The sequence below is a fragment of the Callorhinchus milii genome, unplaced genomic scaffold (genome assembly GCF_018977255.1).
Source record: "Callorhinchus milii isolate IMCB2004 unplaced genomic scaffold, IMCB_Cmil_1.0 Scaffold17, whole genome shotgun sequence".
NCBI classification, from domain to species: domain Eukaryota; kingdom Metazoa; phylum Chordata; class Chondrichthyes; order Chimaeriformes; family Callorhinchidae; genus Callorhinchus; species Callorhinchus milii.
Window position 1 is genome coordinate 2,570,172 of NW_024704758.1, and position 25,765 is coordinate 2,595,936.

The following is a 25,765-nucleotide window of genomic DNA, read 5'->3' on the forward strand; positions in this document are numbered from 1 at the left end:
CAAAAGTTAACATGTGATCTCATCCTTCCAGAATACGCACCTCTATCCTCCCCGGAGGGTGGGCGGTGTGGGGGAGAGGGAAGTAAACAGGGTCTCCTTGGAGCTGAACTGGCTCCAAGGTTCTGGCTTGGCAGCCGAATGTCGGAATCGAGCCAGCCCTTTGTGGCAGTCTCCAGTCAGGTCTGCAGTATTCCAGAGCTCTGTGGTGACAGCACAGCCTGGCTCATCAGCAGGACCTGGAAGGGCAGACCTGTCACTAGGGGGCAGGGAATCATCCCTCTTAGCTCCGCTTAACCCTGCAAGCCCAAACCCTAACGGGTTGGGTGGTGCTGGCTGGACAAGCAACGGGAAAGCTTGCCAGACAGCAATATCAATGGCAATTTATGCGGTTTTAGCTGGTTAGACTCCGGCAGTTACCCCAACCCACACTCTGGGGGTCCACAAGCTTTGGCTCTTGCCAACCTGCGCCTAATACTCTGCGGAATTAGGTAAGCAAGATGCATCCCTCCAGGGAGAGAGAGAGCATTCATTCCAATAATCTATCTCTGGAATTCCAATGTGTAGGTGGGGGTATGCCTGGAATTCTGAGTTTGTTTTGGATACTCCTGGATACAAAAAAAGAAGCTTTTGATACACGGAAACACAGCTCTCTCCATTGAGCCCATTCCTTTCGATGCGGAATCTGGGCCATTGTGGGCAGTTAATCCACCAAAGTACTGACTGTTTGAGATGGTATCTCTCCCTGTTAACTCTCCTTTTGATTTGTAGGTCTAACATTCTCTCGGTTGCAGTCTTCGTGGCAGATCTTGCATGACCTTGTGTGTAATTTGGGCAAGACACAGTGGGTGGGTGGATGAATATATATCTTCCATCTCTTCTAGAAATAGACTCCTTTCTGTATTCCGCCCCTACGATGTGTGTACTTTCTTCTCCTCCCCTCACCGCCATCTACGCCACCTCACAAGCTCTGTTTGCTCCAGGTACTTGAAAAATAAAAGAATACCAAGGAATCAGAGCAATGACCTCAGTTTCTGAAAGTACCACACAATGAATGCAATTTTACATTTACACAACGTCTTTCACTTCTATAGGAAGTCTATAAATGTTTGACAATGGCAACAATCGCCACCAATAAATTTCTGTCAGCTTGTGGTTAACCAATCGCAAAAGAGAAGTGATTTTCTCTCGTCTATTATCCTGGCCCAAAAAAATTCCCTAAATAATAAAAGTGGCTACTCCCTCTCTGGCTGTTTGTGCAATCTAGCCGACGCATTTTGACCACATTTTTTCCCTCGCTTTTATTGCAGTGGTTAAATTGCCCAAGAAACGCAAGATTAAAATCTCTTCTGCTTCTCTTGGTCCGCCCAAACCCCCGGCGCTCAACCCTGTCTAAAATTAGCAGAAAAGCATCTTTTCGTACAGTCATAGCAATTATTGAATAATTGACACCAGATAAGCTTCCACATGTATGCGGATGACACAACAATCTACTTTGCCTCCTCCAGTCCAGGTCCGCTGATTACCTTGTTTGGCAAACATCAGGGCCTGGATGAGTGTAAACTTCCTGCAGCTGAATGTCGACAAGACAGAAGCCATACTCCTTGGTCCCAACGTCTTCACTCCTGCAGAGCTAAACTCCTCAACCTCCCTGGGCTCTCCCTCAGACTCACCGAACCAGTGCGCAAACTAGGCATCCGGTTTGACCCCGATCTGCCCTTCCTTCCCCACATCCGGTCTCTGACCAGGACCACCTTCTTCCACCTCCGCCACATTGCCCATCTCCGACTGTACCTCACCCCGAATGCAACCTAAACCCTCATGCATGTCCCGCCTGGATTACTCAAACGCACTCCTCGCCGGTCTCCCCAGCTCCACTATTCAAAAGATCCAGCTCATTCAAAACTCTGCCGCCCACATACTGACCTGGACCAAACTCCGTACCCACATCTCACCAGTTCTGGCCCAGGCTCCACTGGCTCCCCAACACCGAACCGATCGACTTCAAGATCCTCACTCTCGTGTTCAAATCCCTTCACTCACTGACACCTCCCGATCTCTCCGACCTCCTCACACACACGGCGCCTCCACTCGACTGGCACCGGCCTCCAGCTAGTCCCTCGCACCCTCCGCCCCACCATCGGTCACGCTTTCAGCCACTACTCCCCGAAACTCTCGAACACTCTCCCTCAATCCCTCCGCCTTGCCACTCTCCCCTTTTTCAAGTCCCGCCTGAAAACCTTCCTCGTTGACCGTGCTTACGGCCATCTCCGCCCGACCCTCTACTGTCTCGGTCAGGCTCCAAGGAGGGCGTTATATAAGTGCAAGTTGCTGTTGTTATTGTTGACTTTAGCCACCTATAGATGCACAACAAACATAGCTTAACATTTTCAATATAGAACACTGCCGCACAACCAAACGTTAACTCATTGTTGTGTTGAGTTATTTTTTTCCCGTTTTTCTGATGCCTCTTTTCAAGCGCTCCCGGATGCTATCCTACGTGGAGGACGCTATATAAATGCAAGTTGTTGTTATGGGCAGTATATTTCTTTACAATGTTACATATACAAACCTTTTTCGTCCCCCCCTACCTCTCCCCCCCCCCCCCCCCCCACCCACGCACACACAACTTCTTGGCCTTATATTCGACTGGAAAAAAAGAGAAGGAGCCCCAGCCATTCAATGTGTACCGCTGCACTATAATTACAAGCCACATCAACAACAGGTTAGTTATATGCCAAATGTCAAGCTATTAATTTTGTGGCATTTGTTCCATTTACTTCAGTTTCTGCGTCAGCGTCGCTACATGGCTGTAATCACTGTGTGCATGTTACGGCCTTTGGTGTGGTTACGGCTAATGGCATAGCTGGAGATCCGGCTAGAAGCCTGTCAGATGAAACTCCTTTTATTAGTCAAGCAGGACTGGTACCACCAAGAGGATTTTGAGACACAGGGACTGTCTAATGGCTCCAAGGGGAAAGATCCTTTGAAATCTTTAGTGGATTACATCCTGCACTCGATTACAGAGAGAGGGAGAAATTCTTAAAATTCACTAATATTTAGCTCTTGTGATGTTAAAAACTTGCTATTAAAAATATTATTTTCAGCTACTTCCTCTATGTTTGATGGTACATTGCTCTGATCTTTGACCCATCTCTTTCTACAGCTTGCAAAGGTGAGTCCTCAATGCCCAAATCCTCCACATTAGCTGTTCATTCATCTCATGGCTTCTTGGACCACCTTACTGTGTGCAAATGGCTCGTTTGCTTGTGAGTACACAGTGCAAGTCCTCTTGTCTTTTCGCTCTCTCTGACCTACAATTGCGTGTAGTAGAAATGAGGGGAATCAGTTTGCGGATTGTGCTGCTGCTGTACAGGATACGTGAGGTAGTTTTACAGACATCTTCCAAGAATTGAAACGTGCCTGGAAACACCACAAAATAAGCAATGGTGCCTCTTAACCAAACTTTAGCTCATTATTGTGTTGATGCTCAGTTTCTTTGATGTCTTTTCTCATTATGGGCACGAACAGTATAATTCTTTATCATGTAACACACACAAACCTTTCTTGTTTCACCCACAAAATATACAATCAATTCAAAATAACAAAATTACACTTGTAGAGCGCCTTTCAAGTCGGGAGAATCTCCCAAGGCTTTGCACAGTCAGTGTTTCTGACCCGAGCTGGGGGTCGGGATTGGGGAGGGTGGAGAGCAGGGAGGGAAGCAGGATGATCGAAAGGCCGGTCAAAGAGGAAGGTCTTGAGATGGGTCTTGAAGGAGGCAAGGCAGAGGGCCAAGCAGAGGGACTGTGGGATGGAGTTCCAGAGGGTGAGGGCAGAGCGGCAGAATGTAAAGTGTAATTCATTTTACAGTATATTCCATGAAACCTTTTGAGATGTATCAAATGCAAGAATTATTATCATTATTTCCCCCTCACCTCTTAGCCTTTAAGTTTTAGGCAATGTTGTCTGTCCTTTGTCAGGTTTGCCACGGTGAAGGTTATCATTTTATTTATATTGAGTTATCGTTCATTTCTCAAACGTTTCGATTGGAACAACAGCAACAACTTACAATGTCCTCCACGCAGGGTAGCATCCCAGAGCACTTAACTGTGGCAGAGCGTGACTCCAAGCCGGGGGTGGGGGTGTGGGGGGGAGGTGGTCGTAAGCACGGTAGAAAAGGAAGGTTTTCAGACGGGACTAGAAAAAGGGGAGGGGGGCAAGGCGGAGGGATTCAGGGAAGGTCTTCCAGAGTTTCAGGGTGTAGTGGCTCGATGGATAAAAGGCAAAGTATAATGGTTTATGGATGACTTTACACCCACACATCACAATATTTATTGGTTTTCATCCCATGCACATATGCAGGCATTTCAATAATAATAATAATCCTTGCATTTGATATAGCGCCTTATCACATTTTCTAAATGTCTCAAATCGCTTTATAGGATAAACTGTAAAGTGAATTGACTGTATATTTTGTGGGCAGAATGATGGACACGGAGATCCAACCATTCATCATACACACATGGGCAACAATTCAGGCTCTTATATCTCATTACAATAAGAGATGGTTTGTGCCCTGCAGTTTTTGCTTCTACTGATCCCCGGCAAAATATTCCTTTAAGCATTTCCCAGCCATCGAATAAGCCACACTGATGTTATACATAATAATCATAGCATAATATATCTCATTGCATAATACCTTATTATAACATATATACAGTAAACTTCACGTTAGTCGTACCAGTTGGAACCATACATTTAATAATGACGTATGCAAAGTATGAGTTATGTCAAATGTGCATAGAATATAAACTCTTGATCAGGACTTGGGCAGATAATGCAACAACAACTTGCATTTATATAGCTCATTATTGTGCTTGGGACGCTACCCCACGTATTATAAATAATAATCCTTGCATGAGTACGATTTAGGTGATTATACGATTTATACAGATTGGACTTATGCAAGTTCGACTGTATATCCTACTGCATTCGGGACAATAACCGCCGGCAAATGGGCAATAATCGCACCAGTGCCTGAGCAGATAACTCTTTTGACAAACAGGGTGATAACTGCGCTGGCACATGGGGTGCCAAATCCAATCTGCACATCACCAAAAATTACAACTCAGTTGTAACTTGAATTCTCAGCCTCCCATCCAGCATTCCCTTTCATACCAACCTATATATATATATCTACATACACACACCACAGTGCCGATCAGTACTGAAAGGGGGTAATCCAGAGATGTTCTAATTAAAGCTAACTATACGTTTGTTCATCTGTTTCCTTTTACAGGGGGATCAAATCATGCTCGGCCGACCCTCTAGGGTTGACCACGAGTTTCTAGTGGCTGAGGCACTGGACCACAGAGCCCCTCCTCGAGGTTCCCATCTCACATAAAAGACGCACTCCAAACCAAGCTTCCATTCTCACTTTACAGCTGGAGATCGGAACAGAGTCCGTGCAAACTCAAATCATCATAAATGGAGAAAGTGGAGATAGACCTGCACTCCAACCTGGAGGAGCCTGAGGAACCCAACAAGCAAGACGAATCCAAATCCAAAGTCGTTAAGTTAAGAAACCTCTACAAGCCTGTGAGGGATTACTTCCTCTGGTCATTATTCAACACAATCTACATGAATGCTTGCTGCCTTGGGTTCCTTGGTCTTATCTTTGCAATGAAAGTAAGTTAGCCTTTTTGTTGTTCTGGTTCTATCCTTGAATGGTCCAGGTCTTATGTCTCACACCGCCTCCAATTGTCTCCGCCAATGGTTTCTCTTCCAGCCCCCGCACAGTTTTGTGTGGTGTTCCTCAGGGCTCTGTTTTCTGTCCCCTCCTCTTCAATCTGTACATGTTTCCCCTAGGTGGCATCATCCGCAGACATGGGGTCAACTTCCACATGTATGCAGATGACACCAAACTCTATCTCTCTGCCTCCACCCATGATTCCAGGACAACTGACTGTCCTGGATGAGAGCCAACTTTCTGTAGCTGAATGTCAGCAAGACTGAGGCCCTCCTGATTGGCTCGCACCAGCGCCTCAGCATCTCAGGCCCTGGCAGCATCAGCATCCACGGGTAGCAAACTCGACCTCACCAAGCCAGTTAGGAACCTGGGCGTCTTGTTCAACCCTCAACTGTCCTTTCTCCCCCATATCCATGCCATGACCCACTCTACCTTCCCCCATTGCTCAATTCCACCACTTCCTCACCCCTCATGAAACCCTCGTATGCGCATTCGTCACCTCAAGGCTCAACTACGGAAACTTCCTCGTTGGCCTTCCCAATTCTTCCCTCCACAAGCTGCAGATCATCCAGACCTCTGCAGCTCGTGTCCTCTCCAGCACCAGGCTCCTTGATCCCATCACCCCCACCCTCACCCGGCTCCACTGGCTCCCCATCCCTCAGAGGATAGAACTCAAAATCCTCATGTTCACTTTCAAAACCCTCCATGGTCTTGCCCCCACCTACATCTCTGACCTGCTGTGCCCCCTTAGCAACCTGTCAGCTCCCTCTGTTCAGCAGGCTCTGGCCTGCTCCAGGTCTCCCGCCCTACCATGAGCGGCCGGGTTTTCAGACTTTCTGCCCCCACTCTTTGGAACTCCATCCCACAATCCCTTCACCATGCTCCCTCTCTTGGCTCCTTCAAGGCACGACTCAAGGCCCTCCTTTTTGACCGTGCCTTCAGCCGCCCTCCTACAACCTCCGACCTCCCTCATCCCAATTCTGCCCCCCACACTCGGGTCCTGATCCCTGACTGTCCAGCCCCTTGGGACATCCTCCAAATGTGAAAGGTGCTTTACAAATGTAATTTTGTTGTTTTGTTAAAAAGAAATCGGATTCATTCCTCCTCATCTCCTGCCACCCCTACACCACCACCCCCACACTCCCCACCAACACGTGCACACACATCTTCTACCTTGCTCCCCTATCAAGGGAATCATCTGGGTATCAAGTAGTGCTGGAGTCTAACCAACTAAAACTGAATAGCTTGACAAGAGCCAAGGCTAGGCTTGGGGACTTCAGAGTGGATCTCAGAGTGCTGGAGTCTAACCAAGTAACACAGCATAAGAATGGGCCACAAGTATAAAAAAGGGGTAAAGTTAATTTGACAGCTGTCTGTCAGAGCAGGTTTGTTGTTGATGCCTTCTGTCCAAGTGGGGCTCACTCAATGGCAGAGTTTTAAATCTTGATGTCTCAGTAACACTGACAAAATGGTCACGGGCACTTGCCCAACCTGGATTATTGAGCACTTTAACCAATGTGACTAGAAGTCTAATGCAAGTGTTTACACGCTGGAGGTATGCACATAGACTTAATTAAGACAGGAGAGTCTATCTGTTCTTAGGTAAGCAACAGATGATGAATGGGACTAAAGGTTATAACCTTAAATATTGAGATCAAATTTAGATTACCAGTGCATGAGAACTCAGAAGTGTTATATTGCTGTTTTGTTACAAGTCTTTGATGTCAAATCTTATCTTGCAAGTTTCACTTATGGTGAGTCACTTTCCAGCTGTGGGATATTCATTTATTTTTGGTCACGGGTGTCTGACATGTTTAGAAGCCAATCGCTGCACTTATGAGTATTGAAAACAGACTAAGAGTTTCACATATGTTTGCCACCAACACATGGAAATTTTGTGTGTCTTGAATGAAATGTGCCCTCTCTCCCTGCACACCTAAATCCAGAGAGTATTAGGCGCAGGTTAATGTTATAATAATAATAATAATCCTTGCATTTTATATAGCGCCTTATCACGTCCTCGTGAAGTCTCAAAAATACACAGAATATACTGTAAAGTGTGTTTTGTGGGCGAAACACAGTAGCCAATTGCGCACAGCAGTGTTCCACAAACAGTCGTGGATTGAGCGATCCCATTTTTTTTAAGGGATTACTCCCCCTGGAAAAGCAATCCGCCAATCGAACAACAACCAGGTTCCTACTTACTGCTAGGTAAAGAGAAGCGGGTGGAGTAAGGAAACTTGCCCAATGTTTCGCCCTGCCCTGGAATCAAACCCAGGTCCTCTCGCGAGTGAGGCGAGTGCTCTAACCACTGAGCCAAGTCTTGGGGACCTCAGAGTGTGGCGTCAGGGCACATCCGGCATTTAACCAGCGAAACTACATAGCTTGCCATTGAGAACTTTGAAAGCACTATCTTGTAGACTTCTTGCTGCTGGGACCACCCTACCCATTAGAGCTTTTAGGGTTGACAGGAGATTAAATGCACTGAGTACAGTCCATGAATATCCGTCCTGAAATTGCCCTTTACAACCTTAAACCTGTGGCCTCTTCTGCAGTCTAGCCACATTCAAATGTATTGCTCTTGGTTTTAAAATTGCATATAGCTCTGAGACATCCCCCTTTAAAGACTGGAGAGCCCTAGCTTGTCTAGTTGGGTTAGATCTTAATAGGTTATTCCTCTAACACCAGGGATCATCCATGTTTTACTCCCCTGCATTGCCTTTAGGTATGGGCAGCCCCCTTATGGCACAGTGACCAGAACATTACGCAGTACTTATTATGCCCACAAAACATGGTCAATTCATTTTATAGTATATTCTTTGAAGTGCTTTGAGACGTCTAGAAGACGTGATAAGGTGCTATATCAAATGCAAGGATTATTTTTATTAATATTATAGTACTCTTGAGTGTGAACTGACCAGAGCTCTCAACAGCCTGAGTGTGACTTCTGGGGATCTGAGCTCAATTGATGGATGCTTTAACTTGTGGAACTCTCTAACCTTCCCCAGTTTCAGGCTTTTCTTCCTCCTGCAGTTTGCCTTGTTGGTAGCTGGTAAATATTCTGGTATATGGAAAGGTCAGGTCACCCGATCCAAGTTGTTAAAAGAAACAGAGGGGAGGTGAGGAGAAATATTTTCACACAGCAAGTTGTTCAGATCTGGAACACATTGCCTGAAAGGGTGGTGGACTTCGATTTGATCACAACTTTTAAGAGAGAAGCAGATAATTACTTGGGGGGGACAAGTTTGCAGGGCTATGGGGAGAGAGTGGGAGAGTGGGATTGATTTGGATAGCTCTTGTCAATTAGCCGGCACAGACGCGATGGGCCGAATGGCCTCCTTCTGTGCTGTGTAATTCTATGATTTGATAATTATTGCTGTGGCGGTTGCTACAGACCAGCATACTGATCTCCTCATTTATTACCTGGTTTGAACTGGCCCAAGCCAACCATGGTTTCTTTCTACTGTCCCCGCCCCACCCCCACTCCGCACCCCTGACCCGCAGTGTTTTAGATGGTTTTAGAGAACACACGGATATACTTTATGGATCTTACATCTTCAATTACACTACATTTTTGCGGTCAGTGGTGCCTTTTGATTTCCCTTACGTTGGCACCATGACTGCATATTGCACGGCCAATGCATATTGTCTGACCTCAACTATGCTGACTGTTAGTCACTGACTGACCAAATGTTTTGGGTGTTTTCGTTTTACCACGTACGTACAACATAAATATAGTATCACTGGGAAAATCCTATGTGCGTTGGCTGTCAGCTCATTAACCCTGCACTCCCTTCTGTGTGGCTTTACGTCACACATACACTCCAAACCCTCATCTGGTCTCAGAATAAGAACCTTTTCTGTTGTTAACAATAACATCAACTTGCATTCATATACAGTATTTGTTATGTGTTAGTCATATAAAATCCGATTTATGCATAACTCTACATAAGTTCTAAATGATATGAGTTTTGCAGGTTTGCCATAACTCATACTTTGCATAAGTCATAATAAATGTTATGTTCCCAAATGATATGACTTATGTGAGTTTTGCCTAAGCATTATTCACAATGGGCGCTGTAACTTGTGGCACTCTCTAACCTTCCACAATCTGAGTCTTCACTTCCTCTTGCAGTCTACTTTGTTGGTTGCTGGTAAATACTCTGGTATATGGAAAGGTCAGGTTACCCAATCCAAGTTCGTGAAATAAATCATCTGTTCATGTTAATTGTGGGCTAACGCTGGGGATCAGCTGTGCAAATAAGGTTCCTGAGTGGCACTGCTTACAAATGTTCACATGATGCTTCACTTCATTATGAAAACAGCACAGTACAGCAATTACAAAGACAAGCAAAATAGTACGATTTTCAAGTAGATCTCATTGTGGAACATATAAGTCAAAGGTCGGGGTGGGGACACCCTATAAAGCATTAGAGAAAACAAGTAGGGGTGAAATTTGCGGCAGTTCATAACATGTTCAATGTGATTGAATGCATTATTACAAAAACTGCCACCCACCCCATAGGGGAAGTCAACACAGTTCAGAAGAATGCCACGAGGATGTTTGAATGGTTCAGTTAATGAGGAAACCCATTTGTTTCACATTATTTTTTTTCATAGATTCATAGAATGTTACGGCACAGAAGGAGGCCATTCGGCCCATCGAGTCTGTGCCGGCTCTTTGACAGAGCAAGTCACTTTCACTAACCCCAATCACCAGCTTTCTCCCCATAACCCTGGAAACCTGCCTTCCCCACATACCTATCCAGTTCTCTCTTAAAAGCTGTTATCGAATCGGACTTCACTCCCTTTTCAAGCAGATCATTCCAAATTCAAACAACTCGCTGAGTGAAAACATTTCTTCTAACCTCCTCTCTGCTTCTTTTGGTAGATATGTTAAGACTGTGACCACGGGTCACAGACACACCTACCAGCGGAAACAGCTTTTCCTTATCTCATCTGTCGAAACCTTTCATGATCTTGAAGACCTCTATCAGGTCCCCACGTAACCTTCTCTGCTTTAATGGGAAAACTCCTAACTTCTCCAGCCTGTCCCCATAGCTAAGGTTCCCCATTCCTGGTATCATTCTCGTGAATCATGGCATTGAAATCCAACCAGTCCTGTCGACTGATTTCAATATGTTAGAACAGATCGCAGAACCTGAAAGGTAACATTTAACCAACTTTCTCCAAATAAAAATAAGGCTAAAAAATGATCCAGCGCTTAAATGTTTGTTTACCTGTTCTTTTCTAGACAAGAGACCAGAACCACTTAAACAACGTCCGAGGAGCAAAGAAATTTGCCAAAGCTGCCAAAGGTCTGAATATTTCAGCCACTATCCTGTCCATGCTCTTTATAATGTGCTGCGTTGCATACTACGTGTACATTACTGTGCTGCACATCTGACAGTGACCAGAAGAGGCTTTCAACGACACCTGAGAGAAAGCTTTTGGAGTTCGACACCAAAATTATTTTGCTTGAAGCAGACAACATACAAGGATCAAACACAAGGATTATTATTATTATTATTATTGTTACGTTACAGTTTAAATCACTGTATTTAAGTAGAAGTAATTTCTAAAAAAAAATTCAGTGATGGTCAGCCAGACCAATAACACTGCCACATGAGTACTTTTCTTAATATATTTGAGCTTCCTAAATTAGCTACTTTGGGCAGGAGGTTGATATTTTGCTCACGAGGTATTTTGTCAAACCATTTTTGAATTGTCTGGTGCCAGTTGCACCAACAATTATAGGAACTATCTTTGTTCATTGGTCATTGCCACAGACTTCCACATTCAATTTGTCGATTAACAAATTTCCTGATTTTCTCGAGTTCCTTTTTATTATTATTATCTTATTATTATTTATGCATGCCTTGTGTTTGTGCGGATTGCAAATGATTCTGATTGCAAATCTGTGGCCCAATGACAGAACGAGGAGTGATGCATTGTTGTTCAGTGCTTTTCTGTGTCCTTCATCTCGCTTCTGTTCTCCTTACACTGGACAATCTCCTGAAAGAGATTATTCTTGTACTTCCCCTTTGCACTTGGTGTTAGATATATCAACGACAGGAAAATAATGTTAGAAATGTAATGCATTTTTGAAACATGTTATCATCTCTGCAACTGGCCAACCTCAGTCACTACGCATCATATCTACATTTGTGTATATGAATCTCACAATGCTTTCACCTCCATTGCCTCCTTCAAGCCCCGTCACAAGACTCTCCTCTTTGACAGTGCATTCGGTCACTCTTCTACCCCCACCCTCCCTGCCCTCCACCCTTCCTGGTCCCATTCTCTGCATCAGTAAACGAATCATCATTATTGTGCAATGCTAATGGGATGACATGTCTGGCACACAAACAGCAGAGGTTGATAAAGTCACTAAGTGAAGAATAACCCCATTTCTGTTCAGATGTGTTCAGACGTTACCAGATTTTGGGACACTTCTAGCACAATGATTGATGCTTTTCATTTGTTTTCTTTGAAATTCCCTGCATTCCATTGATCGGAGTTTTCAAATATTTGCATCTCTAAAAACGCAGAGGGTTGTGAATTTGTTCCATTGTGCCGGGATCTGTATAAATCTTTGCATTGGTGAGCCCACTTGTTATGGGTTTGACTGGAACTCCGAGTTGCATAATCTCTATGTGGGAAACTCAAGGGAATAAATTTGAATTGATGAACTTGGTGTGTTGTCTTCGCTTCCTATCCACTCTCTCTGCTCAACGGGCTTCGGCCTGTTCCATGTCCCCTGCCCGGCCCGCCATACCATTGACAGTCGGGTCTTCAGTCTCTCTGCCCTTTAGAACTCCATCCCACAATCCCTTCACCTCACTCTCCCTCTTGGCTCCTTCAAGGACCATCTCAAGACCTTCCTCTTCTACCGCACCTTCAGTCACCCTCCTACAACCACCCTCCCAGGCCTCCACCTCTCCTGATCCCAATCCCCAGCTCGGGTCCAAATCTCTGAGTATCCAGCAATCGTGGGACGTCCTCCCAACGTGAAAGGCGCTGTACAAATGTAATTTTTGTCTTGTTGTTGTTTTGTGCACATCATTCAATTCATAGCCTCAAGTCATTGAGAAAGACTCAAAATGTGAATCAAATGTCCTGACGTTGGTAATAGGAATCAACAACAACGATCTGACTTTATATTAGCGGAATCAATAGCATTGGGCATTTATGAGTGCTGTTTCTTGGGCCCATTGGCCCGTTTCTGTGCTATAACATTCATACTATTGGGTTAATCTGTGGTCTATTTAATTGAATTGGACCTGTAAATTCAGAACTGCTGTAAATTCACCAGTGCAAGATCCAGGTCAAGCACTCTGAGAAGTCCTCCTGACAGGACAAGCGCTAAAGACATTGCTCTTGGGAAAAACCTCTGGAACAGTTGAGTTTTCAGGTTATCAGGGAAAGTGGGGCCGGGGTTGGGGAGAGGAAGAAGCATCTTTCTACTTTTTAACTCACAAAACAAACTGTTTTGAATCCTCCCTCCAACAAACCAGAGGCACAGCACAGCATCCAGACCAGACCACAAGCTCCTCACCCAATGTGATAAGGCGCTATATCAAATGCAAGGATTATTATTATTAATTTGGGGCATCTAAAGGTCAGTCCCACAGTCAAGTGAGCTGACACCTAAGCCATACAGACAACGACATTAATAAAACACTGTTCATATCGGGAGGACATCTCAAAGAGCTTCACAGCTGACTGCGAATCCAAGCCGGGGGGGAAGGGTGCGGGAGCAGAGGACGGTTGGGGGAGGGGGTGTTGGATTGCAAGGAACGGAGACCAAAAGTTACAAACCCGTTGAATCAATAGGACTTAAGGCGGACTTTAAAGGGGGAAAGAGGTCGAGAGGATGGGGCCAGAAAGGCCGTAAACTTGTCCAACATTCATAGGGCGGACCAACAGGAAAAACAATTTGCATTTCCCACAAGCATTTACATGTGTTTACGCATCCCGTTTCCTCTTTAATACATTGCTGCTTTTTGTTTCAGGGCTTTGGGACGTCCTCCCGAAGTGAAGGGCGCAATATAAAAGCAATTTGCTGCTGTTGTTGTTGTTTCAAATGCTCCGAGACGTCACCTCGCGTGAGAGGTGCTGTTTCCAAATGCGAGTTGTTGTTACAATCTCAGGGCTTGGCATCGAGTTCCACATCCGTTGCCAACTTCTGCACAAGCAAGTTCCTCCTAAATTTCCCCGGACTCGCCAACTGTCATATCGGTTCGGATCTGATTTAACATCCACCGCCACCTTAAACCCCATTTATCGGCGCTCCTGCTCCCCGATCCCTTCCCGACCCTGGAAAGGAAACCTCTCGTTTGTCCCATTTGGTTAAAACATCCTTGTGAGTCACGTCGCTCTCTCTCTCTCTTTCTCTCTCTCTCTCTTTCTCTCTTTCTTTCTTCCTTCCTTTCTTTCTTCCTCTCCCTTCCCCGCAAATGGGGCAACATCTTTTCCAGCAAACACGAAACTGTTTACCCTTTAAGAACATAGGATATTAGCAGTTACCAGATGTGGATGGACCAAAAAAAAAAAGCACTCCAATTATATTAATAGCCAACATCCAGCTGTCCTGACTGGGGGAGGGGGTGAGTGAGGGGGTGGAGGGGGAGAGAGGGAGGGCTCAACTTGTTGTTGACTGCCAAAACCAGGTCAGAGAGAGAGAGAAAATACGCACACACAGAGCTTCCCTTGGCTTCTCCTCAACTCAGCTCTCCTTCCTCAGTGAGTGAGTGAGTGAGTACCACAACCCCCATTGCATCTCTCCCTCTCTCTCTCTCTCCCTCTGTGTGTTGTGTTGTGTGTGTCTCTCTCTCTCTCTCCCTCTGTGTGTTGTGTTGTGTGTCTCTCTCTCTCTCTCCCTCTGTGTGTTGTGTTGTCTCTCTCTCTCTCTCTCTCCCTCTGTGTGTTGTGTCTCTCTCTCCCTCCCTCTCGCCTTCCAGCTGAGGACTGACACAAGAATAAAAAGGAAGGAGGCGTCACGTCCCTCCCTCTCCCTCTCTCCCCCTCTCCCCCCCCTCTCTGCCCCCCGACCCCACACCCACCCCCCAAAAACAAAGCCCACAACCCAAACTCCCTGAGATCGCCGGAGCAATGGAAGGCAAACAGCAGACCCTGTACCCCAACCCCGGCCAACAGCAGGTGCCACCGCCCCAGTACTGCGAGGGCAAAGGTGTCGCCCCCTACACCCACCCCCACCCCTACCCTTACCCTTACCCTTACCCCGGGGGGGACCAGCAGCAGCTATATGGCCCCCAGTACCCCCTCTTGGACGGGGCTCGGTACCCCGGCGCCTCCCAGCCGATGCAGCCGCCCCTGTACCCGCATGCGGATGGGCGGCAGGCGGTGTGCAGCCCCGGCGCCGCCCAACCCGCGGCAGTGCCCCGGGTCCCCGCGGGCGTCGGTGACCCTCCGCCGCTCCGCGATCACGTCCTCTGGTCCGTGTTCAACACCGTCTATCTGGACTGTTGCCTCCTTGGATTCATCGCCCTGGTCTACTCCGTCAAGGTGAGCGCTGCTTTTTTTTGGGGGGTGGGGGGGCCATGTGGGGGGGGGGGTTGGGGGGGTGTTGATGGGTGGGGTCCATGGGTGGGGGGGTGGGGGGTGTTGGTGGGTGGGGCCATGGGTGGGGGGGTGTTGGTGGTGGGGGGGGGTGTTGGTGGGTGGGGGGGGGTGTTGGTGGGTGGGGGGGGTGTTGGTGGGTGGGGGGGGGGTGTTGGTGGGTGGGGGGGGGTGTTGGTGGGTGGGGGGGGGGTGTTGGTGGGTGGGGGGGGGTGTTGGTGGGTGGGGGGGTGTTGGTGGGTGGGGGGGGTGTTGGTGGGTGGGGGGGGTGTTGGTGGGTGGGGGGGTGTTGGTGGGTGAGGGGGGTGTTGGTGGGTGGGGGGGTGTTGGTGGGGGGTGGGGTGGGGGGGGTTGGTGGGGTGTTGGTGGGGGTGGGGAGTGTGTTGGGGGGGTGGGGGGTGTTGGTGGGGCTGTTGGTGGGGCTGGGGGTGGGGGGGGGTGTTGGTGGGGGTGGGGGTGGGGAGTGTGTTGGGGGGGTGGGGGGTGTTGGTGGGTGGGGTGGGGGGTGTGTTGGTGGGGGTGGGGGGATGTTGGTGGGGGTTGTTGGTGGGGGTGTAGGGTGTTGGTTGGTTGGTTGGGGAAACTTTTTTATAAAGTTTTTCATATGTCATAATGTTGCATTAAAACCATATATTTGCAAAAGTTTTTATTATTATTATATAATATATATTAAAAAAGTTTAATCAGAAGCCTGAAAGCCAATCGACTTGTTTTTTTTTTACACATCCCCCCCCTCCACACACACACACACAAAAAAACAAGTCAACAAGAAAGGGCGAGAGCTAACCTTGAACTTGAGACGTATTTTCTTTTTAAATTAAAAAAAAGTTTGTTTCTTCACTGGCATGAGTGAGGCTCATGACTCTTGACTTCAGGTATGTATGTGTGTGTCTGTATGTATATACCTGAACCTTTTACCCATAGAGCAGTATCAACAACAGCAACTTGCACTTATATAACGCCCTCCACACAGGGCAGCGTCTCAGAGCGCTTAACAGTGGCGGAGCCTGACTCCGAGCCGGTGGAGGGGGGGGGGAGGTGGCTGTAAGCACGGTCGAAGTGGAAAGGTTTCAGGCGGGACTTGAAAAAGGGCAGAGAAGGGGCAAGGGCGGAGGGATTGAGGGAGTTGTGTTCGAGAGTTTCGGGGCGTAGTGGCTGAAAGCGCGACCTCTGATGGTGGGGCGGAGGGTCGAGCAGGAGGGCCGGTGCCAGTCGAGTGGAGGCGCCGGATGGTGGATTGGGGAGTGAGGACGTCGGAGAGGTCGGGAGGTGTCAGGGAGTGAAGGGATTTGAACACGAGAGTGAGTTTCTTGAAGTCGATCGGTTCGGTGATGGGGAACCAGTGGAGCCTGGGCCAGAGATGTGGGTACGGAGTTTGGTCCGGGTCAGTAAGCGGGCGGCAGAGTTCTGAATGAGCTGGAGCTTGTGAATGGTGGAGCTGGGGAGACCGGCGAGGAGTGTGTTGGAGTAATCCAGGTCGGAGGTGACAAACACATGCACCAGGGTTTAGGCTGCATTTGGGGTGAGGTAAGGTCGGAGGCGGGCAATGTGCTGGAGGTGGAAGAAGACGGTCCTGGTCAGGGACCGGACGCCAAGATTCTACACTGGTTCGGTGACTCTGAGGGAGAGCCCAGGGAGGTTGAGGAGTTTAGATTCGCAGGAGTGAAGACGTTGGGACCAAGGAGTATGGCTTCTGTCCGGTCGAAATTCAGCTGTAGGAGGTTTGCACTAATCCAGGCCCTGATGTCTGCCAAACAAGGTGATAGAACATCGGTGGACCTGGAGTTGGTACTGGAGGAAGCAAAGTAGATTTGTGTGTCATCCGCATACATGTGGAAGTTTACCGGGTGTCTGCGGATGACATTACCCAGAGGGAGCATATAGATAAGGAAAAGAAGAGAGTCAAGGATGGAGTCCAAGGGTCCCCCGCAGGTGACCGGGCGGGGGCGTGAGTAGAAACCATTTGCTGAGATGAAATGTAGGCGATTGGTTAAGTAGGACTCACTAAGGAAGATGAGGGAGGAGAGGCAGTGGAGGAGGATGGCGTGGTCAACTGTGTCGAACGCGGCAGCGATCCAGGAGGACGAAGAGGCAGAGGGAGCCCTGGTCACAGATAGAGAGGATGTCGTTTGTGACTTTGACAAAAACCAGACTGCAGGGGCTCAAGAGGGGAGTGGAAGGAGAGGCGTGACCGAAATTGACTTGCAGCAATGCCTCCCAGGACTTTGGCAAGGAATGGTCGGTCGGAGCAGTGATACAGGGAAAAAGAACATTGATCACCTGCATCTCAGGCGTCAGCCTGACTCAGTCTGTAGCGCCATCACCACTGAATCAGAATGTTGTGCATTCGAACAAATAAATAAAGAGTCGGGGGAATGGGAAGCCACGAGGTACCCGGGGAAGATACCAGGATTTTCTCGGGGTGGGGACGGGGTGGAGGTAGCAGGTGGTGAACTTCATGTGGGTGATTGTGAGCTTGAGAGGGAGGAGGGAGAAATGGGAGCAAAGGAGTGTAATGAGTGGGGAATAGCCGGAGCCGTAGAGGATGGAGAAGGCAGTGTGGATGGTGGAAAGGGACATTTGGGGGGTGGATGATGCAGCCAAGCAGATGTTTTTAATCTTTGAGGCGAAGAAGTCTACAACCTCTCTCAGGGTGCAGGCTGATATTAATACTCTGTGATGAACTATTACTATTACAGTCCTGGTTCTATTAGTGCACTTTCACAAAATATCTTTTTATTCTGTACAGCGTTTTTTTGGGGGGAGTCAGCCGGGTATCTTGACTCACGCGGAAACCCATCACTGGGTTTAAGAGTATCGAAAGCAAACTGAGAATTCCATGCATCCCACCATGGAAATTGCTGGAATGGAATCGCACTCTCTCCCTGGAGAGATGAATCCTGCTTACTTAAATCCGGATAGTAATAGGTGCAGGTTGGCAAGTACTGCTGGAGTCTAACCGGCTAAAATGGCATAGCTTGCCATTGATATGGCTGTCTGACAAGCTTTCCCGTTGCTTGTACCACTAGGCTTTTGCTTGCAGGGTTAACGGGGGCGGTGGCTAGCTGGGTGTCAGGCTCCGTGAATGTTAAACGCTCTGAGACACTATCCTGCGTGCAGGTGCTGTATAAGTGCAAGTTGTTGTTGTTGTTGTTGCAACAGGAGTTGAGTGGGAGGATTCCATGATCCCCAGGGACTGGTCTGCCCTTCCACGTCCAGCCGATGAGCCAGTTTGTTTTTCCTAGTATTCTGCTCCCCATTTCACTTCACTTTGCTTAACTTTGCTTTTACATGTGAGTGAGTTTCTCCCTCCTTAGGCTGTAGATCATCGAGAACTCTGCAGCTGGTATCCTCTTCCGCACCAGGCTCCGCGACCCTATCACCCCCGCATCCTCGCCTGACTCCACCGGCTTCCCATCACACAGAGGAGACAGTTCAAGATCTTGGTCCTCACCTTCAAAGCTCTCCATGGCCTCGCTCCCTCCACTCAGCAGGCTCCGGCCTGCTTCACGACCCCCACCTCACAAGGCCCACCATTGGCGGGCGGGCCTTCTGCCACCCTGCCCCCTCCCTCTGGAACTCCATCCTGCAGTCCCTCTGCCTCGCCCCCTCCCTTGCCTCCTTCAAAACCCATCTCAAGACCCTCTACTTCCACCGTGCCTTCGATCATCCTCCTTCCCACCCTCCCCGATCCCACCCCTCTGGCCCAGGTCCGAAACACTGATTGTCCAGCGCCTTGGGACATTCTCCCAGCGTGAAAGGCACTATACAAATATAATTTTTTGTTGCATCTCACTATACTATACAGGGTCCTTTTTTGGGATTTTTTCTGACTCATGCAGAAACCCGTAACTGGGTTTAAGAGTATCCAAACCAAACTGAGAATTCCATGCATCTCACCATGGAAAGTTTTGGAATGGATATTGTGACATGTCCACAAAAAAAATTAATAATAAATTGGGTACTCGATCCACGAGTGTTCGTGGGACAATGCTGTGCGCAATTGGTTGCCGCGTTTCGCCCACAAAATATACAGTCAATTCGCTTTACAGTATATTCTGTGAAGCGCTTTGAGGCGTCTTGAAGATGTGATAAGGCGCTATATCGAATACAAGGATTATTAGTATTATGTTAGTGACATGGTTTGCTACAGCACAGAGCAGCACCAAATGGAGAAGTAGAGCCAGTCAGTTTAAGGCCCCAAAAAAAGTGCTTTGTAGCAAATTGTGCTCTGCAGCCCCACCCAGCTTATTCAAGGCTGAAGGAAATGGATGAGAAGGAATGGATGAAATAAACATTTTCTGTTTTCTTTAGGCAAGAGATCGAATTGTGATCCGTGACACAGAGGGAGCTAGAAGTTACTCCACTATTGCCAAGCGCCTGAATATCGCAGCCACCGTCCTAACATTAGTGTTCTATGTAATTATAATTATTTGGACCATAAGAAACAGATATTAGCACCAAAGAGCAGGAGAAGAATCCAAAGAAAATTGCACCATGTAATCTGCCAACGTATACCAGGTGTATTTACACAACACCGATTCCAGTAGATCTACTTCAAAGCTTTTTGTTGCACTTGCTGACTTGATTGTGTGTCTGCTTCATGACAATAATATGTTTTATTCCGCACGAGGACACCTGATAGTAGGTTCCATCAGAATAGGTTAAAAACCTGCAAATATATTTTTATGTCGATCTTTCAATGCGCATATTTTACATTCTATATATATATTATATAGATGGGGGTCTAACTTGTGGTATTTCCTAATAGGATTCTTTAATTAAGAGTCAAAACGATGGATACTCTCTCCTCCCTCCCAACATGATCCATTTTCCACAGCAGCGGATTCCTTAGATTCCTTATTAAGAAATTCCTAGAGTTTGACCTCACCCACATATACTCTGGAATGCTGAATAATTTGAGCTGAGTATTATTAAATGCAAGTTTTTTTTATATTCCAATCTCAGCATTTATCATGGTGCTCCGTGTGTTTTAGAGAACGGTATTTTGTATTTCTCACACAACAACAGATCTATTCCTGACTGAATTATCTCCATTATATTATATACCCGTTCTATATAAAAGTGCCTTTCACATCCCGACAATCTCATGTAAAGTGGATTCTTTATATATTCACTCTTTCGTCTCAGAAAAAACAACATATTGTGTAGACATAGTATTTTGTATTAACAACACCACCAACAACAAATTACACTTGTATAGCACCCTTCATGTCAGAAAGACATCCCAGGGTGCTTGACAATCAGGGGTTTTGGACTTGAGCTGGGAGTTGGGGTCAGGAGGGGTGTAGGGAGAGTGGCGGAGGAAGGGTGGGTGAAGGCATTAATAATACGTGACATTTTACTTTTATTTGGGGATTTGAAGTCTCAAGTCTAAATGTTCCAATGTGTGGAGATGATCCATGAGCAGGGGTGACATGGCTATATGGGAAATGGGGATATCTCCTGAGTGCCCCAGGGAATGGTTCCCAAGGTTTCCAAATACTGGCTCCTGGTACCTTCCACCCCAGAGCCCAACATCCAGTTGAGATACAGCTTTGATCTGCCAATCATTGCCCAAAGCCAACTCTCCCTGATGAGTGATAGCCGCAATAGCCGATCGTCTCCTATCCCGCCCACTTGTTTAAGTACTGACAAAGTTATCAAGCGCTTGGATATCCTGAATCAGCGTCCTTGAAAATCCCAGCCATAAGCCAAACTCGTGTCCTTCCATTGCTCAGAATCATAACTACCCCAGACTGTGAACTGCACGTAACTGAGGCTTATATCTGCTCATCGTATAGACAACCACGCCTACAATATTCATAGATAAGACAAAAGCAGTGTGATTAGTACTTTATTTCTGATTTTGCAAATTTGCCTAAGGTGTGTACATCGCACCAGAACTTCTTTTGACTAGTGTTTCCTAAATGGAATGGCTTTAACGCTTTCTGTCCAGTGTTGCGAACCAAAAGTGATTAAAGATTGATTTTGCTTTTGAGGAAGAACGGTTTCTTTATTGTCTCTGAAACATGACATCCTTCGACAAGTGTTTATACACATGAAAATCATGCATGGTGGTCTGATTTACTACTACAATAAACTATATTTGTAAAGCGCCTTTCATGTTGGGAGGATGTCCCAAGGTGCTGGACAGTCAGGGATTTGGACCCAAGCTCGTGGTTGAGATCAGGAGGGGTGGAGGGTAGGGGTGGTGCTGGTAAGAGGGTGACCAAAGGCACAGTTGAAGAGGTGGGTCTCGAGGCAGGCCTTGAAGGAGGTGAAGGGACTGTGGGATGGAGTGGGCAAGAAAGACTGAAGCCCCAACCACCAATGGTAGGGCAGGTAGGGCAGGGGACATGGAGCAAGCCGGAGCCCGTTGAGCGGAGGGGGCGGGCAGGTTGATACGGAATATGGACATATAAATGTAACATTGCTTCCCTAATTTTATACTCCTCCTTTGTACTTAAACCAAGGGATCTATATAAAAATACAAGTCGCTAGGAACACTCAGCAGACAGCATCTATGGAGAAAGGAAGGAGTCAACATTTCGGGTCCACTCCTTTCGTCAGAACTGGGCCATTTTGGGAGGGGGAGTTTTTTAAGGGCTAACAGAGAGGGAGGCAGCGCAAGGAAGACAAAGAAGAAAATGGGGTAGAGGACAGGGAATGATGGGTTAAAGAGGTGTAAATGATGCAGTATTTCGCGTTCATTTATTCTTTATGGCCTTGACCACTTGTGCTGATACTTTTAGTGAACCTGAATCCCTCGATCCCTTTGTTTCTCTAAAAGGCCTTAGATTTGTTAATCACAAATGAATACAGTCAAGAAAGATGCATTAGTTGATACACTTGGCACCCTCGCCATTAGAGGTGTCTTTTAATAATAATAATTATTGCATTTGATATAGTGCCTTTCACGTCAGGAGAACATGTCAAAGCACTTCACAGGATTTACTGTAAAATGTAGTAACTGCGTGTTTGTGTAGGTGGCAGCCAATTTGCCGGCAGCAATATCCCACAAGCAGTCAGAATTTCGCAAACTTGTCCAACGAGCAAAAGAGAACAAAGGAACTTCAACACAAACCTGTTTTAAAATGGCTAAAACAAATATTCTCTAAAGCTTCACATAAATCTTGAAACCTATCTCCCAAATCCCACCCACCCCCAACACACACATACTCCTCTCTAAAATGGCTCTTTTTGCTCAGGATACCACACTTTGCAATTGACGTACTTTTCCTGTAAGTTCTACAAAACTGCAAATTTGGGCAGCCTGAGGGTAGGTGACAGAGGCAAACAATGTTGCAGAGGTAGGGGAAGGCAGAGCATGTCATGGCGTGAATTTGGGTTTCAAAAGACAGTTGGAAGTTAAACTAAGACACCAAGGTTTAGCTGTAGAGTGCATCCATGATTAGTCATGCTGTAAGCACCTGCGGTGAAGAGGCGCTGATGGGAGCCAAGCAGGAAGGTCTTGGTCTTGTCGGCATTCCTGGAGAAATATTGGCTCTCATCCAGGACTTGATGTCCGTCAGGATAGCAGTGGTACTGGATTCGAAGGTGGAGGCCGAGTGATAGAGTTGGGTATTATCCGCATACATATGGAAGTTAACCCCATGCGCATGATATCAACGAATGGAAACGTGTAAATATTAAAAAGGTTTACAATGTTGCTCTTGAATGCACAGGATTTTTTTAGTGACTATTTTTCATGACGTCTGTGCACATCAAGAAGAGAGATATCCGTGTAGGGAAAAACACACACTCAATCTTTGGCTACCTGATGTCACACGTACAACACTTGGGACAACATTTGTTCTGCTTGCTCTCAACCTCAGAAAGATACGTCACACAACAACAACAAGATTCCATTTATAGAGCGCCTTTCACGTCGGGAGGACGTCCCAAGGCGCTGTACAGTTGGGTCAGGACTCGAGCAGGGGGGAAATGGTCAGGGTGAGGGGAGGGAAGGGAGGGAGCGAGGAGGGGGTAGAGAGTCAAGAGGGGAGCTGAAGGCACGGTCAAAGAGAAAGGTCTTGGAGACCCCCCACACTGCACAAAACCTAGACTTTTCATTTCCACACTTTGCACTGGCTGCCTACCCCAGAGAGGATCGACTTCAAGATCCTCACCCTCGTATTCAAGTCCCTGCACTCCTCTGCACCCCCGAGTCCTCCGCTCCACCCTCGGCGGCCACGCTTTTGGTGATCCTCCCACCATTTACCCCCACTTGCCCTTCACCATTTTGGACTCCAGCCTGCAGTTTGGGTGCAAACCCTTCACTGTCCAGCGCCTTGGGACATCCTCTTGATGTGAAAGGCGCTGTGTAAATGAGATGCCGTCGGGCGTGGAGGGCGCTATATAAATCCAAGTTGTTTTTGTTGCTGTTGTTAGTGCTCGAGCTTGCTTTGGAGCCATGCTCCAGATTTTCAACCTGCACCCCCACACCCCCACCCCACTCTCTCCCCATCTCAAACCCTTTCCCAGCCTCTGGATTACCTTATTACCTACATCATTCTAACTTAGTGCCCACACACACAGAGCCATAGTGTGACACACTGATTATAATCTCTTTAGGTCTGTGTGACTCGATGCCAAGGAGGAGAAGGAGGAGTGATTGCCTCGGGCGATATGCTTTTAAGGATTTAAATTTGTTTGGGACTCAGCAACATATGCCCTGTGCTCTTGTACATCCCGCCTCCGCTGTGGCCTTTGAGCCAAAAAGCATTGAGAAACAATAAGAATTGGCAGAATGAGAGCATAAACAGGATGTTGATGAAACCGACCTAAGCACCAGAGACCTTCAAATCACTTTAAAAACATAAATAAAAAACACAGGCATGCTAGCAACATTTAGTGAGCTCCAGTGGATTCTTTCAAGTTGAACCGTGAAACTCTATAAGCTGTAGTGTACCCTGTATTTGCAGCTTGACCGAACAATTCCTCTAATTGATTTCCTGGTCAAACAACACAAGGGTTAAAAGTTTTATTCAGCTCAGATAACACAGATTTCTGTGACTTGTCTGTTTGGAGCTTTAAGGACAACGGCAGAAAATAAATGTTTCAGGCATGTTATTGGCGGTGAATCCAGAAATATGCAATCGAGAGAAAACTGGAAACACAACATTGATTTAAAACAGACTCAGCTAGACTAGCGTGAGGGGTCACTGTGGGTCACATCCGGCTTAATCACCACTGTTTAGATACATCTTTGGAAACAAATATCTCTTTATTTCTCTCCTGAAAGTGCCTTCAGTGTCCTGGCCTTCCAACCCCAATTCCAGTTGTCAATTCCCCTCTGGGTAAGGATAAACGTCCTGGTGTCTGTCCTGAAATTTCCCTTTGCAACTCTTGGTGCATCCTAAAGCATTGTTCTTGGTTTTTCAGATGTTTTGTGGCTCTATAAGGCCCCCTTTGAAGACTGAAGAGGCCTCATCTTATCTAATCATTGCGCGTAGCTCATTCCTCTAACACTCTCCGCTACACTGCTTTTTGAGTTTGTTGTGGTCTGTAAAGGGCTCCAAGACCCTATGTTATGTGAAAAGGATTTTTGTTTGTTTGATGAAGCTAAAAAAAGAGCACAGGACGTGCATCTGATTTGCTTTTCCTGTAAGGCAATGGATGTTACTTCAACTGGAAAAGCCAGCGAGTTACAGGAAAGCCAAATCAAATTCTGAGATACTGTACACATCCAGTGCCCATATTTGTAAGAACAAAAATCAGTTATTCACTTCATGGCTGTTTTGTGGAACGAACATTGCTGGGCACAAAGCCCCAGCATGAAACTAGTGGATGGCTGACTGCTACGAATACCTAAGTTAACCTGTTCCCACGTTTGAGGAAATCATCACAGTTATAGTGCCCTCTGGTGCATCAAGATAAACCATTTTCACATAATTCAACTCACACCATTGTCAGGATTTAAGGGTACTTCAGGACCACACTCCCCATATCTAATGCCCCTCTCAGTTTCAACAATGACGGCTTTATGCTGCTTACAAGATTTTCCGAATGGGAAAAGTGGTTTCCCTAACTCACCCACCCTACCCACCCCCGCCCCCACCCCATGCCACCCCATCGGATTGAACCTGGTCCTCCACAGGGCTTTCCCCTCCTAGCTCCCCTTTAAAGAGGTAACTGTAGGTACATTGGGGGGGGGGGCGTCCACTTTAGCCCTTAGCCACCTATGTGCCGCCTATGTGTAGCAGATATACTATGTGCGAAATTATACATATTGTTAACCTGTTGAACATAAAATTCAAGCAACTTTGGGACGTCCTCCCGACGTGAAAAGCGCTATATCAAATGCAAGGATTATTATTATTATTATTATTATTTGGTTCCTCTGTTGATGGGTTCCGTATTTAGAATTTCAGCTAAACAGAATAAGCTGGTGCTTTCTGGCCACGAGTTTTGTCCCAGATTTCATCATAC

At 46.8% G+C, this 25,765-nt stretch overlaps 1 protein-coding gene across 1 annotated transcript; it reads left to right on the forward strand.

Moving 5' to 3' along the window:
- Positions 1 to 14,863: 14,863 nt before the first annotated feature.
- On the forward strand, positions 14,864 to 21,336 carry LOC103186001 (interferon-induced transmembrane protein 3). Its single transcript, XM_042341556.1, has 2 exons — positions 14,864 to 15,277; positions 19,646 to 21,336. The coding sequence occupies exons 1-2, from the start codon at positions 14,864 to 14,866 to the stop codon at positions 19,787 to 19,789; spliced, it is 558 nt and encodes a 185-aa protein (XP_042197490.1). The 3' UTR covers positions 19,790 to 21,336.
- Positions 21,337 to 25,765: the final 4,429 nt, after the last annotated feature.